The following is a 25,960-nucleotide window of genomic DNA, read 5'->3' as shown; positions in this document are numbered from 1 at the left end:
AGAGAAAGCAACAGTTTTTTGCTTACCTCACGGTCACACCAGTAACCTGTTGCTGGCACCAACTGTATTTGCCAGCCTGTGTACCTGCCTCGTGTGGAGTGGTGCCTCTTCTCTTCCTGTTCCAGCTAGCCCAGGCTGTGCGCACCTGACCCCAAGCTCAGAGAGTGGCCTTCAAGCACCATGCCGACGTCGCCCTGCTGTATCCCATGATGATGCATGCTGCATCCATCCTCCATCCATCCTCTATTCCAGGAGAGCGTGGGGGCGGGGCCAGGGGTGCTGTGCTATCAAATGACACATGTTATCATGTCACAGAGGACTGAGGGGGAGGGGGGGAACAGCTGCTGCTGCTGTGCCTGTGTTATCATCATGAGTAATGTCACAGACCGTCAGACTGACAGAGAATGGAGGGGGGGGGAGGGGGGGGGGCGGCTGCTGTGCCTGTGTGTTATCATCATGACGACTCCCCCCCCCCCTCCCCTCCACTCTCTGTCAGTCCGATGATCTGTGACATACTCATGATAACACACAGGCACAGCAGCCGTCCACCCCCCCCACCCCCCCTCCCCTCCACTCTCTGTTAGTCCGATGATCTGTGACATACTCATGATAACAGTAACACAGGCACAGCAGCCTTCCGCCCCCTCCACCCCCCCTCCCCTCCACTCTCTGTTAGTCCGATGGTCTGTGATGATTCATCAGCTGCTGCGTGTCATCATCATCATCATGGCTAATGTGACATAGTCACAGACAGACTGACAGAGAGCGGATCGGAGGAGGGGGGGCGGATCGGAGGAGGAGGGGCGGATCGGCGAGGTGATACTATAACAGAAGAGAGGATTACTGGAAAGCCAGAGCGGGGCGGGGCGGGAGGGCGGATGGCGCTGTTGCTTGACATGGCACTGGCACAGTAGTAGTTGCAGCAAGGACAGTGCAGCCAGCCAGGAATAAAATAACCAGCGGCCGGGCACCCTAGGCGGCAGTGCGCCCCAGGCGGTTGCCTAGTCCGCCTAGTGGTAGCGCCGGCCCTGCGCTGGAGCATAATTCAGGCAGCATCAAATAAAAAATATGGTGAGAAAGGAAATGTGGGTGATAGCAATGCATCTGGGGATAATTATCCTGGGATGGAGGACAGATTGAGGCTGTGTGTATCCACCCCTGGCATGCACACTGGTCACTGTCCCCTCTAATGGCTTGGACAGCCTGAACAAGCACTTGTAGCGCTGTTGTGGAATGCACTGGGTTGATGGTTGAATCCCCGGTATGGGGGCAAGACTCATGTTTGGCTGGCTAGCTAGTCTTCCATAAAGTAGGGGGTTTTCAGTCCTCTTATCTACACTCAAGGATGTTTCCTGGCAGTATCACTGCTAAATCCCACCATGGCTCCTTTGCTGGTGACAGATACATGCTTAGCTTCGGATGGCTTCTCACTTTCGGTTTCACACGGTTGCACTTCCTGTGACCCTAGATGAAGTTAGGCGGCTAGATGGTGTGTCGCCCAAGCATTATCAGATTGGCGGATGTGCGTGGGCACTTTACCGATGCATTTCACCCACTTGTTCCGTGGGTTTCGTCAGGGTGGCCTGGTTGTACTGGTACTGGTTGAGTGGAGATACTTCACCACTCAGGCATTGATTAGACTGAGACCTACAGATAATGAATCCTGTGGGCATTATATACTTATCTGTGCCTTGTCCAGACTGTAATAACAGAGTGTGCAAGAGGGAGCTAACTGAATACTGAGAGCTGCAATGCAAGATTGTGCTGGAAAGTGTGAAGGGGTATCACAATAAACAATATCCTTTAGTAATGCCCACCTTTTCCTCATGCCCACCAAATAGCAAGGCACTATGGTACACTTTCTTTGGATGACAGAAATCTGTCCTTACCATAAAAGGTTGGTTGCACTTTTACAGGGCAAAAGTTACCAGTCCTCCTCTGTACTCATTCAAAAAAGACATCAGACGTAAGGCAACTTTCATTATTATTGTTATACAGGATCACACCAACAGTTTGTACAGCACTTTACACTATAAAGGGAGACAGTACAATTACATTACCGTTCACTACAGAAGAAAAAGGAGTTCCCTGCTCATGCAGCTTACAACCTAAAGTCAGGGGAAGGTTGTACAAAAGGTTTTAGGTGGGTTTTGTAGGTGGAAGTGGGGTAAGCTTCCCTGAATAAATGAGTTTTCAAGGATCGGCTAAAGGTAGACAGGATAGGAGCTAACCGGTCACACTGGGGTAGGGAATTCCAGACGATGGGAAAGGTTCTTGAGAGGTCCCAGAAGTGAGCATGGGGTGAGGTAACAAGGGAGCCAGAGAACAAGATGTTTAGGGAGGAGTGGGGAGGACGATTTAGGCAATATTTCGAGATGAGGTTGGTGATGTAGCTGGGGGAGCTGTTGTTGATGGCTTTGTATGTTGTGGTTAGTATTTTGAATTTTATACGATGGGCTAATGGGAACCAGTGAAGTGATTGGCAGAGAGGGGCAGCAGCCACAGATTGGTTACTAAGGTGAATAAGTCTAGCAGCAGAATCCATGATAGACTGAAGAGGGGATAGCCTGTGCAAAGGTAGGCCAGTGAGAAGAGAGTTGCAATAGTCAATGCGGGAAATGACCAGGGAGGGAATACGATGTTTTGTGGTGTTGTTAGTTAGGAATGGGCACATTCTGGAAATATTGCAGAGGTTAAGGAGGCAAAATTTAGCCAAAGATTGGATTTGGGGCCCAAAGGACAGGTCAGAGCCTAGGATTACACCTAGCACCCTAATGTGTGAAGGGACCAATAACTGTGCTATTTATTTCAAGACATGAGGAAGGGATCAGGGAGGAGGAAATATTCCAAGCTCAGTTTTAGACAGACTAAGTTTGAGGAAATAGTGTAACATCCATACTAATATGTCGCTCAGTAAATTTGTTATACGTGAAGAAATTGAGGGGGTGAGGATTAGCGTGATCTGGGTGTCACCAGCATAATGGTTGTATTGGAAACCATGGAAGTTTATTAACTGCCCCAAGAAAGAGGTCTAGGGAGAGCAGTAGGGTGTCCCCCGACAGAAAGAGGAAAAGAAGCGGAATCAAAGTGTCTTTCATTTCTATTTGCGGGAATTTCACAAATATTTCCAATACTGGAAGATATCTCCGCATGAAAGATGGGGGAACTACAGGAGAATGTTTTTGTCATGGAGAGGTAGAGGGTTGAAGGAAGATTTTTGAAGAAAGGAGGTAGAAAAAACATGGCAAAATATGGTGGAGGCAAAATGTTGAAAGGATGAAGGTGGAAGGAAAATGGTGGAAAAATGAAGGTGGAAGCAAAATTGTGGAATAAAGGAACTGAATGAAAGATGGTGGAAAAAAGATGGTGGAATGACAAAGGAGGAAGATACTAAGCTAGACAATGGAAGAAATGTTAGAATAGTTTGTAAAGGAAAGAACCAAAGAAATATTGTTGCATTAAAAGGGCGGTCACTGAATTAATAAAGATAGAAAGAAAAATATTCTGGAAACCAGACCATCATTCATCACATCATCAGATCATTTATCAAGTGCTGAAATACCCCTAGAGTCTCAAAGCACATTATCTGTATAGCACAAAACAGCGTTTTTCTTATGTGTCCTATGCCGCATTGATATTCCAAAGCAAGCACCTCCACCAAACAATATTACTCCCTGTAAATATACAGTAGTTAATCTTAACTGTGTTGGGATTTTAAAGCATGGTCATCCAGATACGCCTCTTAAGTCGTGTCTTAAAATGGCACAAGTTTTATTCTGGAATGACAGGGACACTTTAATTATGAAAGTGGCATCTAGCCATGTTACTTTTCATCCGGCATCTATCAAGCGTTTTTTCATGAGAACAGTTCATTACAGATGAAGGTCTCGCTATCAGTCTGTCCTTAAAACAGCATTAGGCTTGAATTTTCTGTTATCAATCACAATGAAAAAACAGCCAAAGTGGTAGTATTTTTTTTTTTCCTTGCTCCACTGGGTCGGAGTAATCCTGCAATTTATTATATTCTGTACGCTGTCACAGGGGAAGCACAAAAAGCTTTCATATTCCTCTCTGATGTCACCGGAATACCTTGAGATTCACATAACTCATGCCACTCTCTGCCTTTCTAAATGGGCCGGCTGTAGAGATGAATTGCCACGATCTACTGGCCAAGGGGAGTTTCAATTCATACCATGATGCTGAAAGGTGACCCAATTATCATGTCATTATTTTTGAGCTGTTAATTTTAATTAAGCTATAACAAAATGCTGTAAATAAATGCATTACCTACCATAGTCCATATGTAAAAGCTTAAGGGCCTATACACACCTTGGGGTCCTGGTACATTGCGTTAAAGCCGACCAGAGATGGTTTGAACCTTGTTTAGCAGGGACCGGACAAGATTCAAACCATGTATGGGGAGGCTGATTGTACCCAAGGTGATCCATGTACTTGGATACAACCAGCATGTTGTTTTTTTTTAGGTTGCAAATATTAACAGTGGCTATAGCTTCTAAGAATAATCACTGTGTCCTGCCGGGAGGGATGGCTCCCTGCACGCTCCTTCTAGCTGAGAGAACACAATAGCTCCATTGGGAGGGATTCCTCCATTAACACTGGCTGTGTTGATAGTGGAATTAAGTTGATTTCTTTCTGCAACAAAGAAAATCATATCATTTATGGCCCACCTTAGGCAACTAAAGAATGGGTTGGCAAAGCATCAAAATGTCCAAAAAATAGGCATGCACCATTTTTGTAACACAAACTACAATACAGGCCCTGGTTGATGTCTGCCCACACTTTTACATACTATCTTCAGCACATTAGAAGACCCAAATCTCTGTTCCTACGGAATGTTTACACTTGCCCATCACTACGGACAGAAGTCTTTCTGGCAAGAAGGAATATACGAATAGAGACCTTATACAAACTGTAAAGGCAGGAAAGCACTCACCTTCGCTGGGAAGTGTCAAAAACATTATTTCATAATGTGCATTTGGGACACTATAGCTGATATGTAAAGCAAGTTCTACATTGTAGATCAGTACTGACAGGTCTACCTTTTAATGGCGGCACCTCCTGACCCTTGATGCCCAGAGGCAGGGTTTATGATCATGTGGCTGCCGTGATTGGCTGTCACAGTGGTCACATGATCAGAAAGCTTCCGTCTCCCGATTAAAAGTAGCAATCAGGAGCTTTCCGTTGGGTGCCAGTAACTGTGCCAAGACAGTTTTGTTTACATTTTGGAACGCAAATATGTGTCAAGGCCCACTCGCCGAGAGGCTGTATATTTACGTACTGTCGACGTGAAGAGGTTAAACTTTAAAGTTTGAAGTCATTTTTTCAGCTGCCATTACTGACCTACTTTTGAAAATGTTTAGTTTTGCTGAATTTTTGAAAGCTCTAAATGGCTGTCTCTGGCTGCAGAGGGAAGTCATAATTTCTGATCTGCATATATGATTTGGCCAATTAAAGAGGAACTTCAGCTTGATATGTTAACCCAAAAAAATCCCCACAGATTCTTTTCATTTAAAACATGTTACACAGCACAGTGCTTGTGCTGTGTAAATTGGCGCCCTGTAACACCTGTAATACCTGGCTGTTCCTGCTTGGCTATACCCTCCCCTCTGCAAACAGACCATGTTAATCATGGCTGCTGAGCCCCTGACATTGTGGTCTGTTTGCCTCCATCATCCGCTGACTGCTCTCCTGTGTCTGTCTCATCTGTCCCCCCCCCCCTCCCCTCGCTGCATGTCACCTACTGACTCCTGCTGAAGGAATAAAAAATATATGTATACACTATCTGTTCTGTATCCCAATAGAGTGTCCCCCATCTGTGTCGGGAGCCGCCATGTGATATGGTGAAGGAGTTATTTTTTTAATGAAACACAGAGGCGGGGGCACTGTATTAAGATACAGAATGGATAGTGTATATTACTGAAAGTGGGTTAACAACCACTTTAAGTCAAAAGCTATAAGTACTGTAGCTGCTTACTTTTAAAAATAAGATAATTAACAGTGTCATAGCCAGGTCTTCTCACTGCTGCAGGACGGTGGTGCTGTCATCTTGGAATACGGAAACCAGCTGTGGCTTTGATAGCTGGCTTACCATTGCACATGTGAAAGCTCGTGCAAAGCTTTGGGAATGGTCCTTCAGCCTAATGGAATATTTGATGTATCCTAGGAGACCGTGAGGGTGGTGTAGGGATGTCAAGGATTGCAGGAGTGGGAGCAGCTACCAATAATAAATGGTACTTGCCCCCCCCCCCTCAAAAACAAACAAACCTGCAGCTCGGTTACAGGCTGAGGAAGGAGCGAACCAGCTCCACATTAAATAGGAGCTCCAGCCCCCCCCCCCCCCCCCAAAAAAAAATAATTCAAATTCAGCAGCTACAAATACTGTAGCTACTGACTTTTAATATATGGACATTTACCGTCCAGGGATCCAGCTATGTTTTCTTCAATCGCTTCTTCAATCAGCTTTCATGTCTTTTATATCTGCCCGAAGTTCAGTTGTAAGCCACTGGATCATGGCACTCAAGCAACAAGTATTTTTGAAGCAGAAATCGGCAATAACAGCTCGTGTATTTTTCCAAACACATGTGTACTGTGAATTCTCCATCGCCTTAGTAACTTATTACTGCTCTGTTATGCCTCGTTTCCACTGAGTGGATCCGTTTAGGTCGGTACAGTTTGGAAGGGTTAAAATGGTCCGGCCTGTTCAGGTGAGCGTTTCCAGTGCCGGACCACCAGGGGCCATACAGGGTTTAGAAAAAATGCCTAGCATGGCCTCACACTGATTGGCAGATGTTTTTCTGTCCGCCAATCAGTGGAATGAATGAATGAATGAATGAAATACTTGTATAGCGCACAATGCGAACTGAATCGCTGAATGCGAATGTATCGTAGCTCCGCCCTAACAGTATATAAATAGCGTACTGCACCGAACCGTACTGAACCAATCCACTAAGTGGAAATTAGGTATTCGATTTTACTACAGTTGGAATTTTGATATTTGGAATCTAAGTACACTGAGAGCTGGAGGTCTCTGACTGGACTGATGTATCTGGTTCAAGTTGCCTACTGGGACCCATAGATATGGAACTGTCATTGTTTAAAGCTGAACTTTAGATAAGGTTTAGGTATGGATATTTTTGCATAGCTACATCGGTTCAGCTTAAAGTTGATATCACCTCACCTAACACTATTATTCAACGGGGTGAAAAACGGGGGGAAAAAGGCGGGTCTGGAAATATTTGTATATCACTGCGACGATCTTACCTGGAAGTGGGAGCCGTCAGGGGGTTTTGACAGCTTCCCCTGTCAGGGGGGAAGCTGTCAAAACCAGGTACCAGCTCCCCCCCTCCCCAAAAAAAGTGCTAAATGTGGCAATGAAGGGTGCGAACAAGCAGAGCTTCCCCTTTTGGATGGACCTCCGCTTTAAGTATTTTATGTTGTTTATGCGGTATATGGTTTACAATTTGTTTTGCACTTTACTGATATATAAATTGAATTGGTGTTTACACTTTGAGGATTTAGCACTACTTTTATTGAGTTAATATCCCACTATACTGTGTACTAGTGTAAATCCACAGCACCCAGCGAGGTTCCTATCTGCTCACTCTTCACTCTACTATCTGTACTTCTTACTTCTTTCAAACTGAGGCAGAACCAGCACAAGGGGCCAATTTGTTGTTTTGCAGGCTGATGGGAGGAGAGAGCAAAATAGCATAGAGAGAAAGAGAATTGTGCTGCTTCTCCTTTCACTGTTCAGTCACAGGCAGGAGGAGGGACAAGACAGACAGGGCTGTTTTGTGTAGCAATGCTTGTAAATCTCAGGACTGAATGGATACAAATACAAATCCTTTGGCAGGTAAAACAACTCCTTATATTTTCAATGTGTATTTAGCTGTTTGCCCAGAGTTCCGCTTTAAGGAATCAAAATAGAAACAGGTTTTACCAAGAAAGAATGGGTGTTATCCAGCCTGGGTATCAGGGGATACCAGAAGGGCAAATGATTACAGTAAGAACAAAATGTACTGAGACATTGGATTCTAATTGTTAATCTAATTTCCTCAAGGAAAGATATGTTCAAAAAGGTTATAAGAAAGAGGAGTTGGAAGAAATCATCTGGGAAGTGAGGAATGTAATGGGAAGAGATACAGTTTTCAATGATAATGAATTTCAAGCAAATATGAATAGGTTAGGAGTATGAAGAAGCCCTGGTCTGTCTTGCAAGGTGATCCTGTCCTGGGACTACATTTACCAATGAATCCAACATCGTTTTTAAAAAGGAACTGAAACAAATATTTTTTTTTCTTTACGGGGCAATAGAGAAAAAAAAACAGAACAAAGCAATTATTTCATACTATAACGTTTTCTATAAGTGAAAGAATTGTAAAGCTTGTAGTTAAACTATGAGTAGCAAAAGTAAGAGAATTGATTTTATATGTTATATTTTGGGAGAAGTAATGACGATTAACCAATTTACTGCATGTGAAGCAAGAAAAATATTTGTAGAAATATGATGGCTGTTCCAAAAGCAATACTAACTTGTGCAGAACAGAGTAAGAGTACTCTTCCTCTGTAGAAACTCCTCTTCTTCATTGCAGGTAAATAATGGATTCCAAGCAGAAGCAATATGCCAGCATTGAGTTCTCGATGAAGAAGGGGTGCAGGCTGTCTGACATCCAAAGAAAGCTACAGAATTTTTTACGAAGATGACACCATTGACAAGAGTCATCAATCACAAGACGTTGCTCTCCGTAAACATTCTGTGCATGTTGCACAGCCTGTTTTCCTCCTTCATCAAAAACTCAATTGGGGCATGTTGCTTCTTCTAAGAATCCATTATTTAGCTCTAATGAAAAAGAAGAAGAGTTAATGTAGATGAGTGATTGTAAAATCTAATTTTTTTTTCCAATAAAAATATCAAACATGTTATACTTACCTGCTCTGTGTAGTGGTTTTGCCCAGAGCAGCCCAGATTTTCCTCTTCTCAGGTCCCTGGCTGGAGCTCCTTGCCCCTCCCTCCTGCTGAGTGCACCATAGAAAGCAGCTTGCTATGGGGGCACCTGACCTGCTTCTCTGTGTATCCCATCAGACACAGAGCTGTGGTTGGCCACGCCCCCTCTCTCTCCTCATTGCCTAACTGACTTAAATTGACAGCAGTGGGAGCCAATGGCACCGCTGCTGTGTTTCAACCAATCAGGCTGGAGAGTTCCAAATGGCCGAGGCACTATTGGACATCGCTGGATCGAGATGGGGCTCAGGTAAGTATTAGGGGGGCTGAGGGGCTGCTGCACACAGAAGGCTTTTTATCCTAATGCATAGAACGCATTAAGATAAATAGCCTTCTGCCTTTAAAACCCCTTTAAGATTACTCTTCCAGTATGTGAAATTTGAATGATCTCTGTTAATGCCGACCGGTCCATAGTAAAGATACATCATTACTTTGATGTTAAATATCAATGTTATGGCAGCAGCTACCTGCCATAACCCTGTATTTGCTTTTTACTATGGCCAATTCTCTTTCACATAAAAGTGTTCCCGTGGGCGGTTTTGCAAGAGGATCACTTTTAGAAGCAGTTGGAAGGGTGCATCCCTCTCCCGATATTTTCTGGTTGTTCTCTGGGTTACCTAATTGATCGGTGAAGCCCAGGAGCTATGCTGCCGTTAGCTGGGTAGGGAGGAAAGTAAGGCCAAGATGGCCGCCACTTGTCTCTATGCCCTTGGAGGACAGGAGCGATGTCTGACATCACTTCTGGTTCTCGGGCCATAGTAAATCTTTTTTTTTTTTTTTTTAGGAAAAAGTTAAAATGTTATCTTTCGCTTTTAAAGGTAAATGAGAGATTTGTTTTTTTTCATACCTCAGATCTCTCAATAAAGAGGACCTGTCATCCTTATTTCTATTATAAAGCCCCTTTCACACTGAGACGTTTTTCAAGCGCTACAGCTCTAAAAATAGCGCCTGTATAGCGCCTGAAAAAAAGCAGCTCCTTTCACTCCAGTGTGAAAGCCGGAGAGCTTTCACACTGGAGCAGTACGCTAGCAGGACGGTAAAAAAAGTCCTGCTAGCAACATCTTTGGAGCTACAGGCATCATTCAGATATCATTCTTTCTAGCCGGCGATTCTGTGCACGATCATAGTGGCAGTTCCACCATTTGATCATTCTTACAGGCGACGGGAGGGGACGTCCCCCCTCCCGCCCCCATCCATTGCTTCTCCGGTCTCTCCCGTGCCATCGGAGGTCTGGAGAAAGAATCGGCTAGCGCCAGATGGCGATGATAGTACATATGGTCATCAGTCATCTCTATGACCGTCGGAGGCCCAGGCGTGACATCATAAGGTACACAATGTAAAAAAAGCCGCGATCACTCTGTCAGCATGAGATTAGTGAATTTTTTTTTCTCCATCTCATGTTTTCCAGCCTGGAGGAGAGATACGGGGCCTTATTGACTCTGCATCTCTCCATAAAGAGGACCTGCCACACACCATTCCTATTACAAGGGATGTTTACATTCATTATAATAGGAATAAAAGTGATCAAAAAGAAAATGTAAAAAAAAGTGTAAAAATAAAAAAAATAGGTAAAAAAATAAATAAATAAAGTAAAGCGACTCTGTCCCCGGTAGCTTGCACTCAGAAGCGAACACACACAAGTTCTGCCCACATATGTAAACGCTGTTCAAACCACACATGTGAGGTAGAGCCGCATGCGTTACAGCACGTGCAACAATTCTAGCACTAGACCTCCCCTCTGTACCTCTAAACTGGTAACCTATGGTAACCCATTTTCAAAATGTCGCCTATGAAGATTTTTAAGTACCAACATTTGGTGCCATTCCATGAGGGCAGCACAGTGGTGTAGTGGTTAGCACTTTCATCTACCAGCAATAGGGTCACTGGTTCAAATCCCAACAGTGACACCATCTTCCTGGAGTTTGCATGTTCTCCCTGTGCCTGCGCGGGTTTCCTCCGGGTACTCTGGTTTCCTCCCACACTCCAAAGACATGCTGATAGGTTAATTAGATCCTGTAGAAAAATTGGCGAAATATGTGTATGTGTTTGTAAGTGTGTCGGGACCCCATGGGGCAAGGACTGTGCTATACTGCATATGGACACTGGCAGCAAAAAGCACCCTGAGGTGGTTCAGTTTGCATAGGTAGCACTATACAAGTCTCTCATTCATTCATGAGTGTGTGCAATTTTAAAGCGTGACATGTTAGGTATCTATTTACTCGGCATAACATTATCTTTCACATTATACAATAATAAAATACATTTAAGTTTTTGGTTGTAACATGGCAAAATGCGGAAAATTCCAAGGGCAATGAATACTTTTTCAAGGCACTGTATATATTAGAAAACACGAAGTACAGAACATGTAGATTATAGAATTTCTGGATCCTCATATCAAGTGAAAAATGTGTCCTGGATGACAGAATGAGGAATGGGCATTCAGTGCAGCATATACAATACCATGTATCTCTGGATCTCCAAAAATTCTATTGATTTATGAAGGAAGGATTATCTTTTTGCATGATAGGGATAGTTCCTTTGAGAGTGAATAGGTTTTCCTAGAATGCAGTGATTACATATGCCCTTAAATTTCCCCCAGTGATTATTTATTTTTTTACTTGGCGTCTACATAATTTTTTTTTCAAACATCTAGATTATTACCCCTGATATTCACCCTGTATAATTGTGAGAAACATATCAAATATGTTTATTTTATCGCTGTATAATATAGTTAAAGGATAGAACAGTATATTTACTGTAATGTTATATGAAATTTTGAATACCTAGCAATATATGTTAGCAGTGGTGATAACAAAACAGCTGTATATGTAAGATTGTATCACAAGCTTATTCTGTACTAGTGCTGTAGCTAATGCTTTTTAATGTATACATAGTATTTTAAATTTTTATATCAATAAAATATTTGCTTTATATTTTTAAATATATGTGTGACCTTAATTACACCTTAAAGTCCCATGTTCATGTTTTCTGTATTGAGCATAATACAGTGGTACCTTTTGGATTACGAAGCATAATTTGTTCCAGAAGAATGCTTGTAATCCAAAGCACTCGTATATCCAAGCGAGTTTCCCCATAGGAGTCAATGGAAACTCAGATGATTCGTTCCACAGTGACTGCTATTATATGCAGTACCGCATGTGACCAGAGGTGAGGGGGCGCCAGAGAGGTGAGGGGGTGCCAGAGATTGCTCGTAGCCACTCAGATTCACTCAGAGAGGCTCGGAGACACTCAGGAATTGAATGTCTCTGAGTGTCTCTGAGTGGCTCTGCGTCCATCGGAGCGGCTCCGAGTGTCACTGGCGCCCCCGCACCTTTGGCTAAATGTGGTACTGCACACCCTATTGGCTTGAATCTTGCTTTTCTTGTGAGACAACGCTCGCAAACCGAGTCAGAATTTTAAAAAAAAATAGCTCATATTGCGAAACGCACGTAAACCATGTTACTCGCAATCCGAGGTATTACTGTATGTGATTCTTGTAAACGTTTGTATGATGTGACTAATAAGATTGGAAAGGTTTTTTGTTTTTGTTTTGTACTCTAAATCTCTGGATAGTGTCCTAGAAAGTCCCTGGTTTTTACTTTGTTGCAGTCATGCTTTGGGTATTTCAATATTAAATACCCAAATATTTCAATATTAAAGTCTTTTATTTTCTCCCATGTGAATGGTGACGACTTAATCACATGCAGGTAGCTCATCATGAATTTATAATACACACAGCATATAGATCCCTCTTTTATTTATATTTTATTTTCTCTTTCCTTCAGAGCTGAGGAAATCCAATGACATTACCAGCTGCTTGTCCATAAAATCAAAACTGCAGAAAGAAAATGGAGAGGTAAGACATCGTACCACTAGAGCGCATTCATGTAAACCTGTGGAGGGAATCTGATCTCCAAATGTTCCCTTACCCGCCTACAGGTTTTTGCTTGCATGTATCCACTTCAATAGCAGCAACAGCTTTCAGGTCTGGTCTACCTACTCCTGCTCTCTATATCTTCCTACAGGCCACCAAATTTGATGAGTGGTCTAACTAGCTAATAGAAAGGCAAGGAGGGTGAAGGGAGGAGGATGGAATTTCGAGAATGGCGTGGAGGTTGGGATTGGGTAAAATAATTTGGATCCTGGGTAGGGTTGCTAAAGGTTCGTAAATTTACAGTTTCTAAAAGGCAAAAATATGGCTGTGAGCTAGCTTCGGAACTGCTCATGCACAGTTCCGAAGCCAGCTAAGCTCGGGTGGGTAAAGGAGGACAGAGTGCCCAGCCTGTCATAGAGCATATACAAGGGAGTTACCCCTTTTGTATCATATCGAGTTAAGGTTGAATGACAGAGTGGCCCAGCTTAACATAGATTAAAGCAAGTAGCAGAAGGGAGTGCCTTCTTGACAGACCTGGGAGGGAAGTTGGGTGCCCTCACTGTGCCATACCCGGACTGATAATCAATTTTTTTGATAATCAGCGGAATATCTGTTGATAAAGGCACCACATCCTGAAAATGTTTTTAGACACACAAATAGGATTTTTAAGGTTCCAGACAAATCAGTATACCAAGATATTTGAATTATAAAATCACATAAGTCTTTTATTATACATATGCAAAAGTTAAAAACAAGGTGATCATAAAAACCATCATAATGAAATTCATGTGGTCATAATATGTGTACAGTAGTTTCCGCTCAACATGTTTCACCATGCAATGACTTCCTCGGAAGACTTGTGAAGCACTGTACAGACTATCATATCATTACAAGTAAATAAGAAAAATCACATTATAAGTTGAACATGTGAATTATATTGAGATGTCCAAACACTAATTTACAGACTATATCAGTGTTTATACACTCAACATCATCAGATGGCCTATCAGATGATACATAGTTACATAGTAGGCGAGTTTGAAAAAAGACACAAGTCCATCAAGTCCAACCTATGTGTGTGATTATATGTCAGTATTACATTGTATATCCCTGTATGTTGTGGTCGCTCAGGTGCTTATCTAATAGTTTTTTGAAACTATTAATGCTCCCTGCTGAGACCACTGCCTGTGGAAGGGAATTACACATCTTTGCCGCTCTTACAGTAAAGAACCCTCTAAGTAGTTTAAGGTTAAACCTCTTTTCTTCTAATTTTAATGAGTGGTCATGTGTCTTGTTTAACTCCCTTCAACAAAAAGTTTTATCCCTACTGTGGGGTCACCAGTACGTTATTTATAAATTGAAATCATGTCCCCTCTCAAGTGCCTCTTCTCCAGAGAGAATAAGTTCAGTGCTCGCAACCTTTCCTCATAACTAATATCCTCCAGACCCTTTATTAGCTTAGTTGCCCTTCTTTGTACTCGCTCCATTTCCAGTACATCCTTCCTGAGGACTGGTTCCCAGAACTGGACAGCATACTCCAGGTGCGGCCGGACCAGAGTCTTGTAGAGCGGGAGAATTATCGTTTTATCTCTGGAGTTGATCCCCTTTTTAATGCATGCCGATATTCTGTTTGCTTTGTTAGCAGCAGCTTGGCATTGCATGCCATTTTGGAGCCTATCATCTACTAGGACCCCCAGTTTCTTTTCCATCGTAGATTCTCCCAGAGGTTCTCCCCCTAGTGTATAGATTGCATTCATATTTTTGCCACCCAAATGCATTATTTTACATTTTCTACATTGAACCTCATTTTCCATGTAGTTGCCCACCCCATTAATTTGTTCAGATCTTTTTGCAAGGCTTCCACATCCCGTGGAGAAGATATTGCCCTGCTTAGCTTAGTATCGTCCACAAATACAGAGATTGAACTGTTTACCCCATCCTTCAGGTCATTTATGAACAAAATAGATAGGATTGGTCCAAGCACAGAACCCTGGGGGACCCCACTACCCACCCTTGACCATTCTGAGTATTCACCATTTATCAACACCCTCTGAACTCACCCTTGTAGCCAGTTTTCAATCCATGTACTCACCTTAATTTGTACAATAAAAGTTTATGGGGAACTGTATTAAATGCTTTTGCAAAATCCAGATTCACTATGTCTGCGGGCCTTCCTTTATCTAGATGGCAACTCACTTCCTCATAGAAGGTTAAAAGATTGGTTTGGCAAGAAGGATTCTTCATGAATCCATTCTGATTACTGCTTATATGATACCGTTCTCGTTACTAAAATCTTGTATATAGTCCCTTATCATCCCCTCCAAAAGCTTGCATACTATTGATGTTAGGCTAACCAGTCTGTAATTCCCAGGGATGTATTTTGGGCCCTTTCTAAATATTGGTGCTACATTGGCTTTTCTCCAATCACCTGGTACCATTCCAGTCAGTAGACTGTCAGTAAAAATTAGGAATTGTGATTTATTAATGTTAAGTTTCCCAAGTCTAATTTTAATTCTATCCTCTGTTAACCATGGAGGTGCTTCCTGTGATTAGGGATGAGCCGAACACCCCCCGGTTCGGTTCGCACCAGAACTTGCGAACGACCCCCGCGTTCGGTACGAACGTTAGAACCCCATTGAAGTCTATGGGACTCGAACGTTCGAATTGGAAAGTGCTAATTTTAATGGCTAATATGCAAGATAGTGTCCTAAAAAGGGTTTGGGGACCTGCCTCCTGCCTCAGGGGACATGGGTCACTGCAAAAAAAAGTTTTAAAAACTGCCGTTTTGGCGGGAGCACTGATTTTAATGACGATTAAAGTGAAAAAAAAAAGTGAAATATTCCTTTAAATATGGTGCCTGGGGGGTGTCTGTAGTATGCCTGTGAAGTGCCACGTGTTTCCCGTGTTTAGAACAGTCCCTGCACAAAATGACATTAAACGGAAATAACACCATTTAAAACTGCTTGCGGTTTTAATGTTATATCTGGTTCCTGCAATATGGTTGAAAATCATTGAGAAACATGGCATGGGTAGCCCTCCCTGCCCATTACCAGCCTATTTGGGTCTTGTACGCATATTAAGGGGAACCCCGTACCCATATTAAAAAAAGGAAATGCGTGTGGCCCCCAGGCCCTATATACTCAGAACAGCAGTATACAGGCGGTGCAAACAAGACAGGGACTGTGTAGGTTTGTTGTGTTAAGTTGAATCTGTTTGTCATTTTCAACCGGTACATTTTTAAAGTGTAGCTCCAGTCAAAAAAACTATCTTTAAGCTTTTTGGAAAACATAGGGAAGGGTTATCAACCCTGTATAATTTGTTTTGTCGTCCATCTTTTTTCATCTCACTTGCTGCTGTCTCCTTGCGTTTGCAAGTAGGAGATGTTTGTAAGTTGGATGTTTGAAAGTAGGGGCCTGCCCTATATTATAGCGGTATGTACTGGGTACAGAGCACGCAGACAGCACGCACTATCTCCTAACACTACTGACTGCAAGCTCTATTATTAACCACTTGTTAGCCCAATGTTTGCATAAAGTGAAAGATGAAGTTATGCTGAGTAAATAGATATCAAACATGTCACTCTTCAAAATTGCACATGCCCGTGGAATGGCGCCAAACGTCGCTACTTAAAAAATCCCCATAGGCGACGCTTGAATTTTTTTTTTTACTGGTTACATGTTTTGAGTTGCAGAGGAGGTCTAGGACTAGAATTATTGCTCTCGCTCTAACATTCTCGGCGATACCTCACATGTGTGGCACATGCGAGCACATGGGGACATGGGCGCTTTAATTTTTATTTTATTTTTTTATTGTTCATTTTACTTTATTTATGTTAGTTTGACATTTTTTTCCCCAAAAATATATTTTTGATCACTTTTATTCCTATTACAAGAAATGTAAACATCCCTTGTAATAGGAATATGGGGTAACAGGTCCTCTTTACAGTGAAATCTGGGGGGTCAATATGACCCCACATCTCACCTCTAGGCTGGGAAGCCTGAAATAAAAAATAAAAAAAAGATTCTGGCTTTGATCGTACTGGCGAGTTGGTAGAAGCACCGGAGGGCGGTGAGGGGTGGGGGGCGTCTATGGCTGGGTATTTCAGGGTATCACCGAGTATGGCTGGGTATCTCTGAGTATGGCTGGGTATGGCAATTTATGGCAGGGTATTACAGAGTATTGGCGGGGTATTGGCGGGGTACTACAGAGTAATAGCAGGGTAATGCAGAGTATTGGGGGGTACTACAGAGTAATGGCAGGGTACTGCAGAGTATTGGGGGTACTGCAGAGTAATGGGGGGTACTGCAGAGTAATGGCAGGGTACTGCACTGCAGAGTAATGGCATGGTACTGCACTGCAGAGTAATGGCAGGGTACTGCAGAGTATGCACTGGTATTGCAGAGTATTGGCAGGGAATTGAGGGGTTAAATTCGGTGAGCAGCGATGTGGGCACTGCAGATGCAGCCCACATCGCTGCTGACACCGATCTCTTTCCCCTCCGCTGTACCGATCGGTACAGAGAGGGGAGGGAGGAACAGGCGTCATAACATGACGCCGGTTTGTTTCCAAGTGATCACTCCGTCATTTGACGGAGCAATCACGTGGTAAACGGCCGCTATGAGCGGCCGTTTACCGTGATCCGTGATGCGACCCGGCGGTCACGGATGCTCTCGAGTGCGCACACCTCGGGGCACGCGAGAGCAGAATTCTGGGAGGCCGTTAATTAACGGCCTCTCAGAGTTAAACAACCCCCCTGAAGCCGTTAATCGGCAGTGGGCAGTTGTTAAGTGGTTAAAGCTAGATCATTAGCTATATAGGTGAGGTGAATATAGTGGTGTATACTGCAGTCAGGGCACAGACAACAACCACTACACAGCAGCAAGATAGGAAATCAGCCAAAAACGTTTGGTGTGTACTGTGTTGAAGGTACACAGAACACCCACTGCTTCAGATGCTAAGTAACACACTACACGAAGCCGCCTCAAAGGCGGCCTTATATAGTGTGGGGCGTGCACTACACAGCCTGAGCTATGATTGGCCACAGGCAGGATGCCTGTGGCCAATCATGGCTCTCCTCGCTGCCGGCGCTGCGATTGGCCAAGCATGCGGGGTCACAGTGCATGCTTGGCCAATCATGGGGCAGCAATGCACTGCGCCACCGCAGTGCATTGTGGTCCGCGCGCGCGTCACTCGAATTTTGACGCGAACGGCCCAAACGTTCGGAATTCGCCGAACGGCCAAACAGCCAATGTTCGAGTCGAACGAACACGAAGCTCATCCCTACCTGTGATGTGTCATAAGGATAAACACTGCAGTTTTGGTTATTTAAGCCCCCCGATTCCCTCGTGAAGACTGAGGAGAAGAATACATTCAATACCTTCGCCATGTCCCCATGATTTGTAACCAGATGTCCTTCCTCATTCTTTATGGGGCCAATATGGTCTGTGTTCTCTTTTTTACTGTTTACATAGTTAAAGAATTTCTTAGGATTTTTAATTTTTTTGCTCTCCTCCACTATGTGTCTTTCATGTTCTATCTTATTCGCACCCTTACATTTCATGTTGCATTCTTTATAAAGCTTGAATGCTGATCATGATCCCTCAACCTAGTATTTTTTTAAGGTCTTCTCCTTTGCTTTTATATGCATTTTTACATTGGAGTTAAACCATCCAGGACTTTTGTTTGCTCTTTTAAATGTATTACCCAATGGGATTCATTGCCTAATGCTCTTATTTAATATGCTGTTAAAGCAAACTCATCTCTCCCTAGTGTTCTTTGTTCCTAAGATTTTATCCCAATTCATGCCTTCTAACAAGGTTCATAGTTTAGGGAAGTTGGCTCTTTTGAAAATTCAGTGTCTTTGTATTCCCCTTATGTATATCTATTTATGTGATTTATACTGAAGCCAATTGACCTGTGATCGCTGTTTCCTAAATTGCCCCGTATTTCCACATCCGGGATCAGGTCTGTATTGTTGGTAATCAGTAGGTCGAGTAACGCTTTATTTCTAGTTGGTGGGTCTACCATCTGAACCATGAAATTGTCCTGCAAGAAAATTAGGAAAACTGGCGTGCCTTAGACAAATGCGTGATTCCCTCCACCCTCCACCATTCTTGCTGCTAATCCAACTTGTGATAGGAGATCCATCTCCCCTTCCTCCCTCAGGTTAGGGGGCCTATAGCATACACCCAGTAATATTTTCCCCTTAGCTTCATCCCTTTGGAGCTCTACCCATAAGGATTCCACCTCTTCCCTAGCTCCCTTAGTGATGTCATCTCTCACATTCACTTTTACATTATCCTTGTTATATAGGCATACCCCTCCCCCTTCTTTACCCTCTTTATCACTGCAATAAAGGGTATACCCCTGAATGGCTGCCAGCTGTTAAACCAGGTCTCTGAAATTCCCACAAAATCCAAATCCTCCTTGTACAACAGTATCTCTACCTCACCCATCTTTTCCACCAGGCTCCTGGCATTTGTGAACATGCCACGCAGTTTAGAACGGTTGCATACTATCCTCTTATTGGGTGTTGCAAAGATTGCAACTAGGACTTGTTACTATACTTACATTGGATTTATGTGTTTTAATCAATTTACAACTAATGCCCCCAATACTACCCTCTGGCATATGTTCCGTGTTGAGTATCTCTACCTCTGGGCCCTCCCCCCCATCGGCTAGATTAAAAACCCCGAAAATGACCTATTAATCACGATGTTGATTGTATAAAGACACTGATATAGTCTTTACATTAGTGTTTAGATATCTCAATATAATTCACATACTTAACTTATAATGTGATTTTTCTTATTTACTTGTAGTTATATAATATTCTGTGCAGTGCATCACAAGTCTCCTGAGGGATCCATTGAATAGTGAAACATGTTGAGCGGAAACTACTGTACACATATTATGACCACGTGAATTTAAATATGATGGTTCTCATGATCAACTTGTTTTTAACTTTTTTATAAGTATATTAAAACGGATGTGATTTTATAATTCAAATATCTTGGTATACTATTTTATCTGGCACCTTAAAAATCAATTTGTGTATCCAAAAACACTGATAATGTAATGTTGTCCTCTGTTCACCACAGACCATCCGGGAAGGGTCAGGAGGGTCTCCCCACACTCTGAGTTTTGTTTCTTTAAGTCAGGCAGTAGGAGGGGCATCCCCAGGAGGTGTCCCATGATGAAGAGTGTGGATTCTTCTCACCACCCACATGCAGCTGCTGGAAAAGCACATGAAAGGGGAGAGCCAACATGCCCAAATCGCAGTGATGCCATGGCACCACTTGGCACCTTTTACAAATTGGGTGCAACGGGGGTTACAGACAATCCTATGTCTGTGGATTCCTAAAAAGTTTGGCTTTCACTTTCAGAGCTCTGTATATCAGGAGCTCCTGTCAGGGTGGGACCCCACTGTTAAAAAGGCAATAGAATGCTGATTACAAAGAGAGGGCTGGTCTCCCCGTGTAATATACAGATCAAGCAGCCCAGCATTGGCACCACCTTCATCCAGGCTTTATTACCCAGATAGTCAATGACACTCTGGATGGGTGATCATTTTTTTTGCTAACCAGCTGGCTGGATGCTTATTCTAGGTCAGTGACTTACTAGGTAATGAAGCCAGACAGCCCCAGACCAGCAATAGCAGCTTCCATATTTATGTATTCACAGGCTCTCTGTAAAGCAGACCTTTCTCCCCTTTCAATAAAACTCAAATCAGTGTGCAGCTCTGCATGCTGATGGGAAATCATCTAACATTTGTTTTTTTTTAAACATTTGGGTTGTTTTTTTTGCTTTTACTTACTTTTTTTTTGTGTCCACTTCTTGATTTCCTGAAGGCATTGGTGACGTATCCCCAGCCAGCTGTACAGATGTTCCCTGGGAAGGCAACATCACCAGTGCCTTCAGGGAGATCTCGTTTCTAACTGCAAAACCAAAGAGAAATGTTTTTTTTTGTAAGATTAGTGTCATTTTGTCTGATGCATGCATTACGTAAAGAGCAAGAAGTTATGTGCTATACAACATTTCAATAATTAGTTTGAAAGAAAAAAAAAAGACTTTGTCAGATACCATGCAGAGTCTTTTTTTCCCCTCCCATCAAGGAAATTAGATATGGTACTAATGCGAGGTGAAGGGCATGATGTTACAGATGGCCGGCTTCTTCCTTCTCTGCCTGCCTAACAATAGCATTATCTTGCTCCTGTGCCATACCTAATCTTCTTCTTCTTCTTCTTTTTTATTTTAATGGCGATGTGGGTTAGTGATTGGCAGGGGATACGAATGATAATACTAGGGAATCTGGGGGAAGAGGAGGCAGGTAGGTACTACTAACTTTGTTCTAGTTAGAAGAATGTTTTTAGGTATTCAGGTTTATTAAGTGAAATAGTTTTTTTTTTTTTTTTAAAGTGAACCTGTACTTTGCCCATTCCAAGTAACAGATTTTTTTTTCACCCCCTAGCAGCACATAGTCACCTTTCCTCAGGCGGGCAAAAGGAGACACTATGTGAAATATACACTATATTACCAAAAGTATTGAGGCACCTACCTTTACACACAATACAGGGCACTTACATCCCCTTCCTGCCCAGGCAATTTTTCAACTTTCAGCGCTGTCACACTTTGAATGACAATTGCATGGTCATGCTACACTGTAACCGTGAATGTTTTATCACTTTTCTTCACACAAATAGAGCTTTCTTTTGGTGGTATTTAATCACTTCTGGGGTTTTTTTTTTCCTAAAAAAAAAAAAAAAAGAAAAGCTGAACGTTTTGAAAAAAAAGTTTTTCTCAGTTTCTGTAAGTAAATTTTGTAAATAAGTCATTTTTTTCCTTCACTGATGGGTGCCAATGAGGCGGCACTGATGAGGCGGCACTTATGGGCACTGATTATGTGGCACTGATGAGGGGGCACGAATATGCCACACTTATGGGCACTGATATGTGGCACTGATGAGCACTGATAGGCGGCACTGATGGGTGGCACTGGTGGGCACTGATAGGCTGCACTGATGGGCAGCAATGATTGGCATTTATGGGCAGCACTGATAGCCAGTACTGACTGCCATCACTAATGGACACTGATTGCTGGCACTTGTGGTCACTGATTGCTGGCACGTGTCGGCACTGGTGGACACCGATTGATGACAGTGGTGGGCACTCATTCCTGGCACTGGTGGGCACATAATTGTAATCAGGCCACTGATGATCAGTTCCCTGAATACATTCCTACATGTCCTCTGTGAGGAGATGCCGCTGATCGGCTGTCCTTTCCTCACGCTCTGTCAGTGTGAGGCAAGGAGCACTGATTACCGGCATCTCCATGTTTACAAGTGACCGGCTGTGGTTGGAAACAGCCTATCACATGGTTAAAGAGCCGCGGCCGCTGCTCTTTTCACAGATTGTGGTCGCGCTGTGTCCTAGCAACAGAGATTTTACAGAAATTGCAGGCACGTGAGAACGGTTTTGGGAAGCCATCATATGACATCCACCCAGAACAAGAGCTCCACCGCCCAGCCGTCATTTGATGGTGGGCAGGCAGCAAGTGGTTAATGGCATCCCAATTGTAGTGCGTAAGGTTAAATATTGACTTGGCCCACCCTTTGCAGATTTAACAGCTTCAACTCTTCTGGAAAGGCTGCTCGCAAGGTTCAGGTGTGCGAGGTCAGACACTGATGTTGGACGAGAAGCCCTGGCTCGCAGTGCCTGCTCTAATTCATCCCAAAGGTGTTCCATCAGTTTGAGGTAAGGACTCTGTGCGGGCCAGTCAAGTTTCTCTACCCCAGACTTGCTCAACCATGTCTTTATGGACCTTGCTTTGTGCACTGGTGCGCAGTCATGTTGGAACAAGAAGTTGCCATCCCCAAACTGTTCCCACAAAGTTGGGAGCATGAAATTGTCCAATTTCCATACCATGCCTTGGTATGCTGACGTCTTAAGAGTTCTCTTCACTGGAACTAAGGGGCCAAGCCCAACACCTGAAAAAAAACACACCATCACCCCCCCCCCCCCCCCTCCACCAAATAATTTGGACCAGTGCACAAAGCAAGGTCCATAAAGACATGGATGAATGAGTTTGGGGTGGAGGAACTTGACTGGCCTGGACAGAGTCCTGACCTCAACCCAATAAACAGCCCTCCCAGAAGTGTTGAAGCTGTTATAGCTGCAAAGGGTGGGCCAACTCAATATTGAGCCCTATGGACTAAGACTGGGATGCCATTAAAGCTCATGTGCGTCTAAAGGCAGGTGTCCCAATGCTTTTGGTAACATAGTGTACTTCTTGCTCGTTGTAACATACGGGGTGGCAACGCTGGTGCTGGGCCCATTGCTGTCACATACTTTACCAATAAGCAGGAGTAAAGAAAGTGTAAAGTTAAACTGAGTATGTGCTGCTGGGGAGGGTACAGGCAAAACTCAGGTTCTCTCTAAGTCTTTTGGTTGTAGTGGCAACCGATATATCAACTCCATCTATTTTTATATTTTATTGGGGAGAAAATGAAATCCTTTGGGACATTTTGAAGGCTGAATATTGAATGAGCTTGTGCCAGTGAATGAGTACTTTAATATCTCAGTCCGGACCGCTCCATCATTTTATTACGAGCCCCATTAAATTTCAGCTTTAGGAGAGACTGAAAGAAGGATTCCTTCACCGGCCGCTCTTGCATTTGAAAAATGATAATTATGTTTATACCGTTCAATAACCTTACCCTCCACCTGCTTCCTTACGTCCAATTAATGATTGTGAGAAGTTGTTGAAATAATGCGAATAACCTATATTATGGCACTTATATAAAAAAGGCAGTGACACCATTCTTAAAGGGTCACTGAAACCTAAACTGATATTTCAGCTTGGAATAGCGGCTGGAGGATGGATCACTCCCAGACCTTTTCTGTACAGTTTTGTCTGGAAAGATCTCACCTCTTCAGCTTCTGCCACAGCTTTCCATTCCAAGGAACCTCACTTGTGTGGACAGAGAAGCGAGTCTTACTTCTGATGTAAAAGTATAAACATTGTTAACCACTTACAGACCGGACCATTTTGCTGGTCAAAGACCAGACCACTTTTTGCGATTCGGCACTGCGTCGCTTTAACTGACAATTGCGCGGTCATGCGACGTGGCTCCCAAACAAAATTGACGTCCTTTTTTTCCCACAAATAGAGCTTTCTTTTGGTGGTATTTGATCACCTCTGCGGTTTTTATTTTTTTTGCGCTATAAACAAAAACAGAGCGACAATTTTGAAAAAAAACGCATTATTTTTTACTTTTTGTTATAATAAATATCCCCCAAAAATATATAAAAAAACATTTTTTTCCCTCAGTTTAGGCCGATACGTATTCTTCTACATATTTTTGGTAAAAAAAATCGCAATAAGCGATTATTGATTGGTTTGCGCAAAAGTTATAGCGTTTACAAAATAGGGATAGTTTTATAGCATTTTTATTAATAATTTTTTATTATTTATTTTTTTACTAGTAATGGCGGCGATCAGCGATTTTTATTGTGACTGCGACATTGTGGGGGACCCATCGGACATTTTTGACACATTTTTGGGACCATTGTCAATTATACAGTAATCACTGCTATATAAATGCAGTGATTCCTGTGTAAATGACACTGGCAGTGAAGGGGTTAACCAGTGGGTGGCAGTGTAGGGGTTAAGTGTTCCTAGGGGTGTGTTACTAACTGTGGGGGGGTTGGGCTTTCATTTAGTGAACACTGATCTCTGCTCCAATCACATGGAGCAGAGATCAGCGCCACTAGTTGCTAGGCAGAATGGAGAAATGCTGTTTACACGGCATTTCCTCCATTCAGCTGTCCCGTGAGACGATCGCGGGTATGCCCGCGGCGATCGAGTCCGCAGGTCCCGCGACCGGATTCACGGGGGTCCCGACCAGATGGCAGGACGGCATTGAATATTGGACGTACCTGTACGCCAATATGCCTGCCCGTGCCATTCTGTTGACGTAAATCGTCGTGCGCTAGTCGGGAACCGGTTAAAGTGGTTGTAAACCCTAAAAAAAAAAACCCTGCAAGACAAAGGCATAATGAGCTAGTATGCATAGCATACTAGCTCATTATGAATTACATACCTGAGATCGAAGCCCCCGCAGTGGTCTTTGTTCTTTGTTCATGGCTCAGCTGAGTCTGTGGAACGCCAGGCGGTCGAAATAAGCTCCTCTGCACTTGCTTCAAGGTCGGGCGCCATAATTTGTCCGTCTCAGTGCACCCCCCGGTGCATACGCAGCGATCCATTTTTTCCTTGGGGCTTTATACATATAAAAAATTTGTGGCTATATAATGCCTATTATTCTTTGTTGAATGTCATACATTGACAGAGACCCTTGAAGCTCTGTGGAGTCACATACATGTATTTTTTCATCTATCCCCTTTTTTTGTTTTTAATTAATGGCATACCATCTACACGCAGCATCATTTGTTGATTTAACTGTACGCCATATTGTATATCTCCCCTGAAGAAGGAGATTCTCAAGGCTCCAAAACGTGTAGGGAAACTAACACTGTGATCAACTATAAAGATATTTTGTATGGAAGATTTATGTTGATATTCCATGTATGATGCTGTTTAATTATTTTTATGGCATGATTTTATTTTATTAAATACATTTTGTACTTTGTTATATACGTTTTTTTGTGTACGTGCCTAAAAAATCTACCCTATGCCTGCATACATTTGCTGATAGGTGTCCCTCATTCCCATCTCAAAAAGTTGGGAGGTATGCTTTTCAGGCTTGCATCATCTGCTACAGTAGTGTGAATGGGCTCCGTACCAGTCTGCACCTGCCCTTCACAGCTTACATAGTCCTAATGTATTGCTAAAATCAGTAATAATCAAATGCAGAGGCAATTTTTTTCAGATGATAAGGAGTACATACTATACATCTATATAGTCTTACAAATACAACCGGCCCTTTGAGGGCAAACATAATGCTGAAGAGGCCCAGGATTAAATTGAGTTTGACACCCCTGGTGTAAGGAGATCTTGGGCATCTTAGCTAGGGATGCCAGTTTGGCTGGACACAGCCTTCAATTTA

The 25,960-nt window shown here is 43.0% G+C and overlaps 1 protein-coding gene across 3 annotated transcripts in view; it reads left to right on the top strand.

Annotated features, from left to right (window-relative positions):
• Positions 1 to 25,960, top strand: part of PARP8 (poly(ADP-ribose) polymerase family member 8) — a 452,966-nt gene that overhangs the window by 244,259 nt on the left and 182,747 nt on the right. For all 3 annotated transcript variants that reach the window (XM_077462768.1, XM_077462766.1, XM_077462767.1), the window contains exon 5: positions 12,808 to 12,878. In XM_077462768.1, coding sequence (XP_077318894.1) covers positions 12,808 to 12,878 — 71 coding nt within the window. The remainder of the gene's footprint in view (positions 1 to 12,807; positions 12,879 to 25,960) is intronic.

The sequence above is a fragment of the Lithobates pipiens genome, unplaced genomic scaffold (genome assembly GCF_037356315.1).
Source record: "Lithobates pipiens isolate NorthernLeopardFrog02 unplaced genomic scaffold, aLitPip1_a1.2 Scaffold_3, whole genome shotgun sequence".
Classification (NCBI taxonomy): Eukaryota; Metazoa; Chordata; class Amphibia; order Anura; family Ranidae; genus Lithobates; species Lithobates pipiens.
The sequence above is the reverse complement of the archived record's forward strand: the minus strand, read 5'-3'. Positions and strand labels throughout refer to the sequence as shown.